General features: G+C 41.8%; 1 protein-coding gene across 3 annotated transcripts in view; it reads left to right on the top strand.

Moving 5' to 3' along the window:
- Positions 1-13695, top strand: part of STK3 (serine/threonine kinase 3) — a 287562-nt gene extending 273867 nt beyond the window's left edge. For 2 of the 3 annotated variants that reach the window (XM_030553550.1, XM_030553552.1), the window contains exons 11-12: positions 10455-10597; positions 12410-13695. In XM_030553550.1, coding sequence (XP_030409410.1) covers positions 10455-10597; positions 12410-12446 — 180 coding nt within the window. In that variant the 3' untranslated portion in view covers positions 12447-13695. Of the gene's footprint in view, positions 1-10454 lie in introns of all 3 variants that reach the window. The other variant, XM_030553551.1, reaches the window with a different exon arrangement.
- The last annotated feature ends 3475 nt before the right edge of the window (positions 13696-17170 follow it).

Below are 17170 nucleotides of genomic sequence, written 5' to 3'. Positions count from 1 at the left end.
GATATTTAGTTACCGTAGGGTAGATCGAACGGTACATAAAGCTTCTGTCTTTTAATGTGTGTTAGCAGTGAGCTGCATGCAACTACACTACATTACACTACACTTATGATTTCTTGATATTTAGTGACAAATCTTGACTTTAGGAGCTTGAGTTTGAAAAAAAACACCAGAGTCTGAGGGTCCCTGCTTTCATGATTTAAAAAATAGTAAGTTTCCAAGCCTTCAGAGTTGCAGAGGAAGGCTTGAAAATGTGACCCAAGTGTACGCCTAAGTCTCAAAAATCAAAAGGCAAATAAAAAGAACCCAACGTTTATTATTTTTAAAAATCCCATAATTTTGGCGGAGCAGACGTGTGATATTTGTGAATGCTTGGGTTTGGCAATACTGCTGTATGTGTAGTATACAGCATAGGTGCGCACAGCTGTAATATTACACATAGGGTATTGTAGAAAGCAACTCCAGTTCTTCCCCTGGTGGTCAGCACTTTGGAGAAAGCTACAGAAAAGCAATCTAGAGCCAGAAAAGCATGATTATCAGTTTAGCTTCCATACATGCTGTTTTCAGTATTGGACGTTCTAAAGTATTAATCCAGGGGTAGGCAACCTATGGCACGCGTGCTGAAGGCGGCACACAAGCTGATTTTCAGTGGCACACTCACTACCCAGGTCCTGGTCACCGGTCTGGGGGGCTCTGCATTTTATTTTAATTTTAAATGAAGCTTCTTAAACATTTTGAAAACCTTACTTACTTTACATACAACAATAGTTTAATATATATTATAGACTTCTAGAAAGAGATCTTCTAAAAACATTAAAATGTATTACTGGCACGCGACTCGGCACACCACTTCTGAAAGGTTACCAATCCCTATATTAGTCTGATGAATAGGAAAGGTTGTGCCTCTGAATACAGAAATTAAGCATGGAACATTAAAATGGGGGCCCTGCCCTGAGAAATGACATTGTAAAAATGCCATAAATTGGGTCCCCTGTTAATTGTGCCTCAGTGTTTTTTGTGTCAACAAAAATATGTTTAATTTAACTGCCAGTCCTGCAAAGTCAGCTTGGGCTTTGACAGTCAAGCCAGGGTTCTTTCCCTCTCACATAATAAAAGTTCAGTGAGGTAAATTAGGTCCTTGATTACACCTGTGCAACCCCATGTCTTCAAATTATGCCCTCAGTGACACCAGTGTTTCAAACCCATCAAAGTCAATGGCTATGTCTATATTTCCCCTCTAAGATTTCCCACCAGTGCTGGAGCTGGTGCAGCACCACTGATGATCATGTGGGAATGCCAGTGTAGACAGAGCTCCAAGTGGCCATTGGTGTTTCACGCAGCACACTGTCTGACCCTGCTCAGAGCAGGACTACATGATACAGTGCTTAAAATGCTAGCAGTTGTTGGCACCTTGCCTACACCAGTGTTCCCAGAATTGCTACACTGCTGGTAGCAAATATGGAAAATCTGAAAAGAAAAAATCCTTGTGTAGCCAAGACTGATGTGACTACTTCCGTGAGTAAGGTGAGCAGGATTTGGCCCTAGGTTTGCACATTAGACAAAAAGATAAACAGGCCTACCTTTATCAGAGGGTAGCCGTGTTAGTCTGGATCTGTAAAAGCAGCAAAGAATCCTGTGGCACCTTATAGACTAACAGAGGTTTTGGAGCATGAGCTTTCGTGGGTGAATACCCACTTCCTCAGATGCATGTGATGCATCTGAGGAAGTGGGTATTCACCCACGAAAGCTCATGCTCCAAAACCTCTGTTAGTCTATAAGGTGCCACAGGATTCTTTGCTGCTTTTACAGGCCTACCTTTGACCTCTTAGACTCTGGCTCAAATCCAGCCTTTAATATTGGTAGAAATGAGTATAGAGTCCTCAGTGGACCACACTCTATAAAACAAAAACAGACTCTGCTCAACAGAAATAAAGGAATCAACTATAATGGCGAGATGGAGCGAAAGGAAGAGTGTCTGTTACTTGAGGCCACTAACAACATAAAATAATCTAAGGCATGCATTGGTTAAATCTTAGAAAGTGCTGTAGGCAACCCCCTGTTGCAATTGCCATAGAAAATTATTGTTGTTAGCCATTCTGTTGATAGTTCATATTGTAAGAATTGCTAGCAGATGGGAAAATAGATGACTCAGAATACAGTATTAGCAAGCCATATTTTTTCAATCAAAGGCCTTTAATAAGGCATGTAGCATCTGTAAGATTCATTTAAACAGTTGCTAGGAAGAATGTGTTTTTTCAAGTAAACACAGCAAACTTTATACAGATTATTTTTTATTTGAATATCTATTTTATTAACAATTTAAACCCTGAAAAAGCATTTTCTTGTTTTCATCTCACCAGTGTAACAGCAGTGTTCCATCATTTAATTTGATGGACTGAAAGTTTGCTCCGATAACTCATGCAATATGAAAGCTATTAATAAAATCTAATTTTAGCATATTGAAAACATCACAGAGCTTTTATTTACCTGTTAGTTGTCAAGGGTAGCTTAATACTATAGTGAGCTACATCCACCAAAACTGTGGCTTTCATCCCCTGAAAAGTTTGGATGCCCTCGATATATGCTGGCCAAGTGGAATCAAGTGACCCCCTCCCCCCCGCCCCTAGTTCCTGTCTCCCAGGCCCCCTCACTATGAATTATGGCATGATGTGACCTGCTGAGACCTCCTCACGTCTGGGTCTTGTGCCAGAAACTGCTGACAAGCCAGCAGTCAAGATCCGCACACTGAAATGCCTGCTGCTTACTGACTCTGAAAATGGGACCTAGGTACCACTTTACTGCTCTCCTCTTAGCTTTTATTTCAAGAGAGTTCTAATACCTGTGGGAAGAAGGCATACCTATTTGCACACTTCCCATTTTGGCCTGAACTACTCCCCGGGGGCTTTTGTCCAGGACAGCAAACACCTGGGACTGTATTCCAGAACATGCAATAGTTTAGGTCAGCCTGGCAGCTTACCTTCACCCAGCCAAAGAGGGAAGAATTACTCTCTGAAAAGAGCTCTCATTCTGCTTCACTGAAAAAACCACTGATCCAGTTGAAGCTGGTTCTGGTGGGACACAAGACATTATATTAAAACAGTGATAAAAAATGTTTGTTTCACTTTCCTTGAGAGTTTGATCCAATCACACAAATGGAAGCCCTGGAAGTTCTGAGGGATGTCTGGGGTCACTATGAGAAGAGAGAGATCCCTCTTCCTTATGGCTGGTGAAGAATGGCTGGGCCCATTAATGACCAAGAAAATCAATGTTTTCTGCAGAGAAGACAATCTTCTGACCTTGCTGAAGTGTGCTGTAGTCCAGCAAGCTCACATGACACCAACACTTGATGCCCATGATTTTGCCAACTACTATCTAGTGTCCCTTAGAAATTCCTTGACTTGGCAACAATTATTCCTTGTCTCTTGGCAGATGTCATGTTTAGAGAGTAGGACTTCAGACTCTGGTGTGGCACCTAAAGAATTTCCATGCCAGCATCATCCTGCAAGGAAGGATGGTCTAGCCTGGGATTCGAGATACTCTGTTCTGCTACAGGTTTCCTGCATGACCTTGCATGAGGATCCCCTCTATTGTTGTGGTATGTGAGGATCTTTATTCTGAAGCTTTAGCTAAATAACTGTTGAAGAATACCCAAGTTGCGTTTGTTCAGGGCTTTGGAAAAGCTCTTTTGTATTTTAATTGGTATCTTTTCAAATCTGCTCAGGGCCTTCCTACCTCCTCTGTTTAATTTCAGAATCCAATGCCATTATTAATAAAATAGACTGTTTGTTTGTTCTATCATTTTATGCCACACATTGTACCAATTTTCATCAAAATGTTCGCTCCTGTTGTAATTTGATCATGCCCAAATCTTTCTGACACATGAATGTTACGAATAATATTTTAAGGTCTTTATTTTTTCAAGCTCTTCAGTTGTTCCAAATATCAAAAAAACAAAACCAGAGCCTTTTCTCCCATGAGACCATCTGCTAGTCCAGTAGTTGATCCACTGCATTGTCTTGACAGTAAGTACAGAGGGAGTCACAGAATGGTTAGCATTTGGAGTTTCCAGTAGAACCTACTCTGCCTGGATCCCTCTCAAATGTTCTGCCTCTATGTGGGCAGTAAACGGCTACACAGGCTTTCTTGGAGCCTGTCACAAACAAGTTGGGAGATCAAGGCAGATGCAAGCAAATTTGCAGCCCTCTGCAAAGTAATTTAATTAGCCACCTGTCTGCAAAGCCCAAGATTCAGTGTGCCACCATTCCCCACCCTCCTCTACTCCAAACTCCTATGACAGGTTGACTGGGGGGAATATATGGAATGCAGCCAGGCCTATCTCTCCCAGAGATGAAGCAGTTTAAAGATACTGTCAAATTAGTGGTGCCAAGATTAAAACAACCTTTTTCATGTCTAAAAACTAACCTACTAACCTCCTGTCCCAGTCCATCCCATTAACGTGAGAGCCTGGCATAAATTGGACATCAGAAAGCAATAAGAATTTAAAAGCAAACTAAATGTTTTGTACAAATGCCCTTCGTGTGGCTCATCCAATCCACTATCAGGGGAAGAAGATTCTCTAGAGTTCCATTGCAAAGTTTGTATACCACTGCTTATTGGAAACCTATAAAATAAAAGACCTTCCTTCTGCACAATAAAACTTAATGTACATTCAGTGCAATCTAGAGCTGAATTGTGGGTGGAAAAGCCATATGCCTTAGTGGAAAAAATAGAGAGAAATGTCCTGGTCCATAATGCACACTTTCACTAAATGCTCTAGGCTGGCGCTAGATACTCCACTCAGCTCAGGATGAAGTGGGTGTTTAGGGAACTATTTATGGCTGTGTGACTCTTTGCTGGACAGCCCCACCCTGTCTTAAAGCAGTCTAAGCTTATACTATGAGAAGATTGGTGTAGCATAGCTCCCCTCCACCAGGCTCCGATTCTGACATTTCCTTCCACCAGCAGGCCCCCTATGCCAGGGAGAGGAGGAGGCTGGTGTAGGAACAGGTGTCAGTTGCATTACATCAATTGCTTTCCACAAGGAGAATTCTTTATAGCCAAAATCTGGCTACTTTGCACCAAAAGGAACAGAGCAAAATGGCCTGAACAGAGCCCTCTGGCCCTGGCCCTCTAATTATTTTTTATTATTTATTTATTTATTGGCAGTAATGTGTCTTGAGAGTGCTTCATGCTGTAGAATAGATTATTTAATATAATCTCACCATGGATACCTCTTTCCTTCATTCCTTCCCCATTGCTTTTCTGCATTGTTAGTGACTTTCCCTGTGGCTATTGGGATTAGCAAATATGCCATATAGGGGAGAAAAGAAAAAGTGTCCTATATGCTAATTTTTCTTCTTAAAGACTACATACCTACAAGTCCATATCTTCCCTATTATAAGAGTGTGTGTGTGTGTGTGTGTGTGTGTGTGTGTGTGTGTGTGTGTGTGTGTGTGTGTGTGTGTGTGTGTGTGTGTGTGTACACAATGCAGTCCTAATGTTGCAAGTTGTACTAATTTGAACTGTTGTTTACCACAGTCAAATGATAAACTAGCTAGCATTGTGGAGAGTTACAGCAGGGCGGTGATGCTTTACCAGAATCCCCATTCATTGAGGTTAGCAGCAGGAGGATTCAGTCCATCAGTTGCTGGACTGTGGACAGACAATCCTGGAAAAGAAAAAATAGTTTTATTTTACTGGGATTGGTGGGAAATAGGGTTGCCAACTTTCTAATTGCACTAAACCGAACACCCTTGCAGGAGGAGTCTCAGGGGTGGGGCAAGAGGTTGGGGTGCAGGAGGCAAGGTGGGCTGGAGCGGGGCTCAGGGTTGGGGCAATGGGTTGGGGTGAGGAGGGTGTTCAAGCTGTGGGCTCCAGCCATGCGGCGCTTACCTCAGGTGGTTCCCAGTCAGCGGCGCAGCAGGGCTAAGGCAGGCTCCCTGCCTGCCCCAGCTCTACGCAGCTCCTGCAAGCATCTGCCATGTTCGACTCCTAGGCACAGTGGCATCCAGATGGCTCTGTGCAGTGCACGCTGCCCGCACCCACAGGCACTGCCCCTGTAATTCCCATGGTTCCCAGCTACTGGGAGCTATGGAGACGGCACTGGGGGCGGGGGCAGTACACGGAGCCTCCCTGGCTACCCCAGCACCTAAGAGTCGGACATGGCGGCCACTTCCAGGACCCGCGCAGAGTCAAGGCAGGCAGGGAGTCTGCTTTAGCCCTACTGCACCACCAACCGGACTTTTAACAGCCTGGTCAGTGGTGGTGACCAGAGCCACCAGGGTCCCTTTTCGATTGGGCATTCTGGCGAAAACTGGATGCCTGGCAACCCTAGTGGGAAATGAACATTCTATTGTCCTCAGATTTAAGAAGCTAAACGAGCCTGTCTTGATTACTGAGCTCCTAGAGTTTATCAGCATTTTAAAAGCTATCAAAATGTAATTTAAAGGCTTTTTGGTTTCCTATGGCCTTCATGGCTCAATGCATAAGAATTCCTTTCTGTTCCTGCTGATGTTGGTAGCCTTAGGAGATCCTCAACAGCAAACTACATGGTAAATTACTTATGGTGATTTAAATTGTGAGCTGTTTGCAGTTAGAACTAAACTAAGAGCATCCACCGCCATTGCTTTTAGAGTTGGAATCAAAAGGAAATATTTCCTGTTTAACTACCTTTTAATTAGTATCTTGCAAAATGTAAGCCTTTTCCATTCAGAGTTATCCTCTCTTGTAACAGTAGTGAAAAATTAGAATGGTTTCAATTTCTTAGAGTTTTTTCACTGTAAAGTAATTGCTCAAGGAATTTTTTTTATCAGGTAGAGCAATACACTGCTTAATCACACAAGGCTCTATTCAACAGAAAACAGGATTTCTGCCTAATCCTGTATAAATAATGTTTACAGTAATCTTGATAGAAGAACCTTTTTCTGCCTCCCTCGGTTGATCTCTTCAGACTTTGCTGATCATTCAGTTTGCTTTTTACCCAGAGGGAAATTTCATGAAATGTTTCCCATAATTTTAAAAAAAGGAGAAGCAAAATAAAACTATGTAAACTGAATTACTTCTGAGTAAAATGAGGTTGAAAGACCTCTGTGAGACATCAGTGAAGTGATGTGTTAAAAATAACATAATGCACAGCATACTTCATTTTGTGGAATGTCACTCATTTTAATCCCACAGTTACATATATTCCACACAATTTAGGTGTTCCCCTACTTTCATTGTTGAAAATTGCTTGCATCAGATATAATGAACCAGGTTACTGAGACAATAGGAAGTTAGTTACCCTAAAGGAACAAATCCCTCAACATTTTAAGTTTTCTGCATGGCTAATTTTTTATGTACCTCACTTAGCATCTTTGTCCCATGTCGTATCACACGTTTGGGCCTTGGCAGGTAGTTAGGTATGCTATGTAGTACCTTTAGTATAGATGGAAGCCAAGAAGTAACTATCTTTGAGTTAACCAAGGAAGCTTATATAAAGGTCAGAATGATAGTTATATGCTGTGTTGTTGTAGCCATATCGGTCCCAGGATATTAGAGAGACAAGATGGGTGAGGTAATATCTTTTGTTGTCTCTCTCACCAACAGATGTCCCATCTTGTCTCTAGAATGATACTTAGCAGTTTGGGATAGCATGACAAAATGATTGTTTTATAGAGAATTCTGTAAACACTGATACAATAGCTTTTCTATGGCCATGCCTGCTTCAGCGCACCTGATGTCAGATACAAGCCAATTCTGCTTTCTTTTTTCACATGAAGTGCCTTGCTTTTTTTATATTCACTTCTCCCTTCCAGTGTTCAGAGTGGTATCCATTGAAACACACAAGTATTCTAATGGATTAGATCCCTTCGGTGACCTGACTGAGATCATTCTGAAATCCCTCATTCTTTGGAAATTTGGATTCTTGAAATTCACTTTTTTCAAATCTGTAATTTCCAGCTTAACTGCCTGTGGTCATCAAGATGCATTTGTTTCTGTTTCCTTGTTCTGTTTCTGAGATTTAAATAAAAATGCACCCATCACATTTCTCCCTGCCCGGGTGTACAAAATCTTTTGTACAGCAGTAGATGACCAGTCTCAAATGATAGATAAAGAGACCCAAATCCTCTTGGTGTGTTTATAGTGACTATCCAGAGAAGGCAGCTGAGTACCCAAGTCAGGGCCAAGGCAGACTGTAAAGATCATATGAAAACCTCACAAAGGTCTGTCCTGAAAAAAAAGGTACACCCTACAGGCAAGAAATTATACTTGGATCCCATCAAGTAGTTCCTTCACTTTTCCAGATCTCCAAAGCTCTCCATCCTCTCACAAATGGGTTTCAAAAAGAAGCGTTAAGGAGAATTTAAAAAAATAGGAACTTCGTGTGCCCCCTTAGCTCCTGCACTTCTTTGGAGTCCGTTGAATACATGCCTATTAGGGCCATAAACCCTCTACATTGTACCCTAGATCCCTTTACATTGAACACCCATCCCAATCTTGCTCCCTAAAGAATGTCCAACTCACATGATTTTTAATATGCCACTTCCATTTAATAGTTAACAAAAACAATAAAACAAAAGCTGCTTCTCTCTTTCCCCCTAAATTAATGGATGTCTTGGTGGCCTGGCAATAGTGACCATTTCCCCCTCCAGCCCCTTTCTGAAAGTAGGGCAGAGCAACTTATCCAACTAGAATGTAGGGGAAACTCTTTCCCTCAGTGGAAGCCCAAGTAGCGAGATGTGCAGCTGGGAAAAGAATCCTAGCCAACAGGCGGCAGAGCACATATAGGGTGCTCCGTGGCCAGTGCTGCAGCCTTGGATTTTCATAGTTGAAGATCTGTTGGCCCCAAATGACTCCTTTGGTTAGAGCTTGGTTCAAGGCACACTGGGATGTGCAGTCTGGCTTGGGGCTACAGGTATCCTCCACCTGGCTCTTTCTGAAGAAAAGGCAGAATTGTAGCTATTCTGCTATCATACGACCCTTTGTCCCTGTGGAGGTGTGGGAAGGGGGGCAGGATTTACCCTAATCAGTAACTCTTCCTTAATGTCTCATTTTCACAGAAACTTTAATGCTAGAATTGTCTTGCATGACATACTGCTTGTTTTGCTGTGTTTTTTGTTTATGATTTTTTATTAGTCTCTGCTCCAGTTCTCTCTGTGTCTAATTAAAGTTCTGACACTCTATTTTTTTTACTACTATGTGTGATATAGTGTATTAGTACTAGTCCTAACATAGGGAGATGGACTGTATATAGCAATAGCAGTGTTGTTAATTTGTATGCTTCAGATGCTGATAGAGTGATCAAAAGTACTATTTTATTCCCCAAGGAAAATAGATTACACTGTATTGATGGAAAATTGCCCAGGATTCATGAACTCAATATTGACTAATAAACAGGCTGATTCAGAAAATGTTTTCGTTTTTTTTTCTGACTTAGACAATTGTTAGGTGGTGTGTTTGTTGAGCATGTCAGAACATTTGCTTACATTCAGACAAATTATAGACTGTCCCTTAGGATGGGGCTTTATGCAATTCATTAAATTCCTTCTGCCATCTGAACTGTGGTGATAATCTTCACAACCAGTGAAGTGCAGATGGCACAAAAAGGACTCTGACAGGAATGTGAAGGGCAAAAAGACATCTTGCTGCCTCAGGCCAATAAAAATGAACTTCACGATTATTTGTTTTCAGTTATGAAGCTATGAACTGTGGATTCTTTCCGGCAAGCAGAGGCATGGGAAGTCATGCCTGCAATGCCCCACTGGTTGGCACGAATCCAGCTTTGGTTAGTCACACCAGTCAGCATGCAAATGAGTCGATTTCTTTGTAAATAGCCTCATTATTATTAATTTTTTAAAGGAGTCCTGAGCAATTAATGACCCGTTCAACATTCTGAGAAAATGTTAATGTGCTGCTTAGAAAAAAAAGAGGTTGATTATAATTAACTCCTTCCTATGAACTCAGGATGTTGTTGGCATGTATTATTTATACACTCTTTTGACAGTTTGCCCTGTGTAGATATGGCAGTGATCCATTGAGGAATACAAGAGCCTTTTAATTCTTATCAGTATTAATTCTTACCTTGACTATCTGGCATAGTACTATTTGTGGATGTTGTCTATCTTATTTTTAGGGTTCCACGGGAGACTGTAGCTCAACCAGTCATTTTTGATTGAGTGTGGTAATTATCCTGGATACCATCATATCCATGGAATTACGTCCATAAATTAACACGCATGCTTTTTACAATCTGATTCAACACAAGGTATATGTCTATTTGCAGGGTATACAGAAACTGCTTTGAATCAGATGTAAATGGGACTGTATGTACTTTCGTGCTACTGCACTAGTTGCTATTTTTTATACTTTTTTCACTTTGCCAAGGTAAATTAAACTAATGATTAGTTATCAATCTTTTGTTTGTTGTTGGAAGCAATTTTATTAAACCGCTTTGCTTTACTGTTTGTTGTTTACAGTTAAAAAACCTAAGTTTAGAAGAATTGCAAATGAGGTTAACGGCTTTGGACCCTATGATGGAACGAGAAATTGAAGAGCTTCGTCAAAGATACACAGCGAAGAGGCAGCCTATCCTGGATGCAATGGACGCAAAGAAACGAAGGCAACAGAATTTCTGAATTTGTCTTACTCTCAAAGATAGTGCTAGTAGTCAATATGGACACTTGTTAAATTGTAAATCGGAAGGAATTCTATAGTTATGAGAGGTGTTTTTAAAACTTTAAACTGTGCTTCATAACCAAGCAAAGTTGGATCAGTGACAGAACATGTATATGGTGTTCAACAAAGATGGTGGAACACAATTAAACTCTTCTGTGCATTTACCACACTTCTATTTTCAAATATTTAATGTAATAGAAGTTTGATCTGTTTAGTGGTAACTGTGTTGTACAATGGGAGAGTGTTTAGGATATCTGGAAGATTTTGAAGTGTTTCATGATTGTGCAGCACTACAGGGCCTTATGTTGCAATATATTTTTCTCCCATTTAGTAGCATATTTATTATATACTCGTAGATGATTGTATTTATTTTTATGCCCATTTACTTTTTAAAACTTGAGGGGAAGGGAGGTATTAGGATAGTTGTGGAGAGAAGGGCCAGGTTAGTTTAAATTCAGCGTGGGAATGTAATGAAAAAGAAACTCACTGCTATATTAAAGCCTTGATTCAGTGCAGCGTTTATGCATGTGCTCAAGTTCCACTGACATTGATAAGTTAAGCATGTGTTTAAGTGCTGCCCTGAATCAGGGCCTTTGGCTGTAAATGTCACACAGTTGCTACACTGGAGAACATTCATGTAAGGGTCTATTCTGTCACCCTTACTTACATTGAGTGGTCTCCTACTATGGAAGGAAACAAGTGCCTATTTAGTTTTAATTTTTCTATAGTGCAGGAGAAGCAACAAGTGCAGTCACACCTATGGTATATACTTCTCGTTGCTATTACAATTCTTACATTCTGACCAGTTTCAAACATCATTCTGCACCATAGTTTTGTAATGAAGCAACAGCTACACTTTTTGGCCAGTGTTTTTTACCTGGTTGGTTTGTAGTAGGTTTTTGTTTGTTGTTTTGTATTGTAGACATGTAACTAAAAGGGACACTAATTTAAAGCCAAAGAAAATCAATGCAAAATCTGTATTAATCTGTAATAAGCCTCCAAAAGAAGCAAAGTTTTGTAGTATTCCTAATCCTGCATTCATTGAACACTCAAAATTCCCATTGTCTTCTGTAAGAGTTTTGGGTGCATAAGGAATGCAGGCCAAGGCTTTTGTTAATATCCGTGTCCATTTTTTGTCTCTGGTTCATGCGTGTAAATACATGGTAGGTGAAATATATCACATTGCAATAAATATATCGGTCATTTGTATGGAAATGTGATCCACTTTCTGAACTATCGACTGTGGTCACTATTAATATTGCCACAATTTTTGCCTTTTGCCTAATTAACTTTATTGTGGTATTCAGATATTTCCCTAGAAGTCAAGCATAATGATAATTCCTTGCAAAATGCAGCTATACAGATTTTAATGGTGCCCAGGGTTACGGGCATCCTTCTGTTACATGTTTAGTAAACATCTCGTGTCTTTTGGCATTTACTATAGTCAGATGTGGACCATTTATACTGAACCATGAGCCTTTGGAAACCATGCATTATCTTTAAACAGTCTAACTAAACAAGAAAAAAATAGTTTTAAACTGATCAGCATATGTCTGACCCTTCTGGGACCAATTCTTTTTCTGGAGTTGTATATGGCCATTGTTATCATTTTTGTTCTACGTGTGTGTGTGTGTGTGTGTGTGTGTGTGTGTGTGTGTGTGTGTGTGTAATGCCAACTTGTAAATCATAAATTCAAATACATTTTAACTGTGTCAGTTAGAACAACTGACCCTCATAAATTCATAAATTTTTTCAGATGTGAGCTGCCTTTTAAAAAGAAGGAAAGGAAGTAACCTTTCAGAGAGATCCAGAAAACCTACAGTAAATCAAGATGCCCCAACATTGTGCTTTTACTGCCTCACATCTAAACAATGAAGTGATGCATGGTAAAGTCTAATATAGTTTATGAAAATGACAGCATAGACTTCTGAATATAGACCTGTTATTTCAAATAAATTTCTAATTCTTTGTTTTATCTCGTATTTAAATTCATTGATGTGTATGTACAAACATAAAGATATAATATATGGAAAGAATGTATGGAGAGCATAGACTCATCAAGAAGGAGAGAGCCTTCTTTACTCTTTCCCACTGTGCCTTGTGGGCAATTAACGACATTGTCCAACTATAGCCTCTCTGCATCATTGCTAACTTTCTCTTCCCATATTTTCTCCCATTTACCCCACCAAAAATATCGTATGTTGGTTTTGTATGTGGTAACATCATCTGCTTACACACTGTGTTCAGACTTAGTGCCTTCTGGAAAATTTTCCAATTTAGTACACACCGTGTGTAATACTTACCCAGAGGGGGCCCAGATTAAAGACCACTAGACGGGCTAGAGCTTTTCTAATGACATCTGAAAGGCATGAGGGCATTAAGTGCATCCCTTCTCTATCGGCAATCTACCTGCAAGCCACACTTTCTCTCCAAATGAAGCAACCCAACTGAATTTTACACATACACAAGAGAAAAGCCAAAAGTCACGGTGAAAATTGGAAATTGAATAAGCCACCTGGGATAGTGAAGTTCATGGCTTCTGAGATGTTGTAACTTAGGTGCAAGAATTTTCTCTGTCCAAACTTGGTACCCCCAACTAATATAAAATTCAATAACTCTGATGCCAGATGCAATGAGTGAAAAGCCTCTCAAACTTCAGGGAGAGCTAGATCAGAACCTTAGTTATGTGCAAGAAGTAAAATCTAGAAATATGTTTTATATTAGAGAGGGGTACTTTTATGTTTTCCTTTCTCCTATTTATTTACTAAATCATAGCATCCATGTTCATGACCACATTTATCTCCACTGAAGAATGAGCATTTTCTGTAAAGGAAATCAGGTAGCACGCGAAATAAGACATTGTAACATCAAGCGTTTCAGTAAATCCAGGAGAACTACTGACACATCAAGAGTCAGTAAGATTTTAACCCAGCATTTTCTTTTTTTACTTCCCATTTTGTATGTTTAAGTTTAGTACATAAAAATCTCTGAAAAATAATGACTTACCACTAAACATCTGAATAAAAACTTATTTTTCACTTATGGATGTTGTACTGTTCACTCCATCTCAAGCTAAATCATGTTAGGGTTATGCTAGTTAATGACATTCACTTAGTGTGCTTTAAGTTTCAAATTTCAAAACATTGCTTCCTTTAGTGCTAGGGGCCTGACTTTCAGAATTGCTGAGTACACCAAACTCCAGTTGAAGTCAGTGGTACTCAACGCCTCTGAAAATAAGGTTTTGAAACCCTATCCAGCTCAAGGTATCCATGCAGGCATGAGAAGCTGGATACTGGAGCAGGAGGTGGATGGTTTGTATAGGACATAAATAGTAGATCAACCCAAGTCTCCCCTGCTTGAGAATGAAAGAGGTTGCCTGGGGGTGAAAGTTCACCTAGTTTCTCCCCTGCACTGCAGCTCCATATGCTAGATCTGTCTCGCTGCCTCTTCTCTACTGGGCTGTTGCAGTCTACAGTCATTACTAGATTGCTAGGGCTGTAGTAACCACACTACATGTGATCCCCTCCCTCTCCCCCAAGAAGAAGAAAGGGGCAGATCTTGAGCCAAAACCTTTGTTGTATCCCACCTCCCAGATAAAGGAGGCTGGAGAGGTGAAATTGAGAGATGCTACATGTCACAATTTCAGGGAACTGCACCTTTGCTCCCTGCCCCCATCCTCCATGGTCTGCTCCAGGAATACTCTCTTGGGGCTCAGGCCTTTGTCCGTCACCTTTCTCTGGGCAGGGATCTGCGTCCCTCAATCTCCTGACAAGGGGTTAGCCTTGCTGCCCCCTTGCAGTTGCACTGTGATTATCTCTTCACTAGCCTGACTAATGTCCAGCCCCTATGCTTTTCTTTCTCTCCAGGAGCTGTGACCAATGTAAGCCAGTGCTTATAAGTGACCAAACAGTTCTTCCAGAACATAGTACTTTATTTAAGGATAAAAATATGCAGAGAAAACAAAAAAAATAAAAGATCTAAATGCATATTTAAATGTACCAGAAGTCACTCCTCAGGCTTTGGGGATCCTGGCAGGTTCAAGTCCTTCCAACCCTTCCTGATAGGGTTGCCAACTTTCTAATTTCAAACACCCTTCCCTGCCCCTTCCCCAAGGCCCTGCCCCACTCACTCCATCCCCACTTCCTCCATCGCTCGCTCTACCCCACCCTCACTCACGCGCTCATTTTCACCAGCCTGGGGCAGGGAGTTGGGGTACAGGAGGATGTGAGGGCTCTGGCTGGGGGGCAGGCTCTGGGGTAGGGCTGGGGATAAGGGGTTTGGGGTGCAAGAGGGGGCTCTGGGCTGGGGAATAGGGGCAGGGAGTGAGGGCTCTGGGGTAGTGCTAGAAATGAGGTGTTCAGGGTACAGCAGGGGACTCCAGGCTGGGGAAGGAGGCTGGGGTGTGGGAGAAGGTGAAGGCTGCGGCTGGGAGTGTGGGCTCAGGTGGGGCCAGGGATGAGGGGTGCAGGAGGGATGCGAGTTCTGGGAGGGAGTTTTGGTGCAGGAGGGTGCTCGGGGCTGGGGCAGGAGTTGGTGTGTGGGAGGGGGTGAGAGGTATGGGCTCCAGGTGGCGCTAACCTAAGGTGGCTCCCGGGAAGCGGCATCATGTTCCTCTGGCTCCTAGGTGGAGGCATGGCCAAGGTGCTCTGCATGCTGCCCCCGCCCACAGGCACAGCCCCCACTGCTCCCATTGGCAGTGATTCCCATCCAATGGGAGCTGCGGAGCCAGCACTTGGAGAGGGGGCAGCATATGGAGTGCCTGTGGCCACCCCTCTGTCTAGGAGCTGGACATGCCAGCTGCTTCCTGAGAGCCACATGGAGCAGGGCAGGGAGCCTGCCAGCCCCGCTGCGCCACCAACCAGACTTTTAATGGCCCGGTCAGCGGTGCTCACCGGAGCTATCAGGGTCCCTTTTTGACCGGGTGTTCTGATTGAAAATTGGACACCTGGCAACCTTACTTCCAGAAGGTTTGGCCTCTCCTTGGACATAAGATCGTGTCCATTTGTTGAAACAAAATGAAGGCCCTTCTGTCAGGTTAAACTCAGTCTTTTGTACCAGAAGCCCTTTCATTGGTCTCTTTGGGTCCTTTGTACCAGTTTGAACCAGTATATGCAAACCACCCCCGGAGGAGGTACTTCCCTGCAGCTGTATACAGTCTCTCTTTTACACACACGCACGCATGCGCGCACACACACACACACACACACACAGATTTTAGTTCCTGGAAGAGCTGTGGTAATAGTCCTTCATGAAATAGGCTACAATCCCTATCCTGCAATGATACACATAACCTTTGTAAAGTTAATACAATGGTTCCCAACGCTACTGCATGTGGTTGCAGTATCTGTTATACTACCCATGTGCGTTGAGGGGAGTGTCTCCCTTCTCCATCACTACTGTGTGGGGACATTCCTCATAATGGAAATGGGACATTCACTTCCCTCTCTTGTGTGTGGATCAATTTGGCTTCATGGTCACTTCTTTTCTCCTGGAATGAAGTTGAAAGCCAGGGAACTAGTCTTCGAACAGCACAAAATTTATACAATTCCTAAGAGTCTGAGTCTGGCAAGCACATATATTTGGACATCAGAGGATGAGCTGAGTATGACTCTCTTAGCTATTATGTGGGCATTATCAAGGATTAAGTGCCCCCACTGGATAATTAGCAGTTGTAGGAGCTCAGGAGGGCCAAGGGGGCTGCTTTCTTAATGTCTTTTTCTGGTGAAATTTGTACTATTTTCTGCAGTTCAGTTTCTTAGAAACTGTAACAAAGTACAAAAATCATGTTGTGTTGTGATCTGCATCTTATATATATAATAATATTTATCCAAATTCAGGGTGAGATCATCCTCTTTGATTATTGCCCTGCAGGGAATGAAAAGAGCAGAAATCCTACTCAGACTGCCATGAAGGGAGCTGAGCCTAAGTGGCAGCATCTCCTGCTCCCTCTCATCTTGCTGACGTCCCTTTCTGTGAACTGAGCTTGTTTTGTAGCCTGATCCTGAGAGATGCTGAATATCTCTGCTCTCAAGGAGTTGTGAGTGCTTAGCTTGTTGCAAAATCTAGTCTGTGGTGCTGTGTTGGTGCAATGAGAAGATGAGTGGGTTGGAGAGGGATGTGCCAGGAGAGCTGCTCTACTTAACATCCCAAACCTGATTCAAATGTTCTATTTATTTTCTTTTTTTTTAATCATTCTTCTTTAAGCATTTGTCCACGTGGTGCCCATGATGAGTGAGGTCACAGTTCTGTTGCTAATCTTTGAATATCAGAGCAAAAAAAGGTTGAGGGGGACGGTAAAAACTCCCACTATTAGTGCACATTTATTTTAGTTCTTTCATATTTATTTCTCACTTGTCTGCATTTGCACAGATACACCCAGAGCAGAAAACACAATGTTGATTTGTTCAAACTACCCGTATGTTCAGCTGCATTATACGTTGAGCCTGCTAGCATATAAATCTGGTTCATTGTTGATGAAGCAATGTGTAAGTATATGAGATCATCTGTTAGTGACCTT

Source organism: Gopherus evgoodei, chromosome 2 (genome assembly GCF_007399415.2).
Source record: "Gopherus evgoodei ecotype Sinaloan lineage chromosome 2, rGopEvg1_v1.p, whole genome shotgun sequence".
NCBI classification, from domain to species: domain Eukaryota; kingdom Metazoa; phylum Chordata; order Testudines; family Testudinidae; genus Gopherus; species Gopherus evgoodei.
Note: the sequence above shows the minus strand (reverse complement) of the source record. Positions and strands in the feature narration are given on the sequence as shown.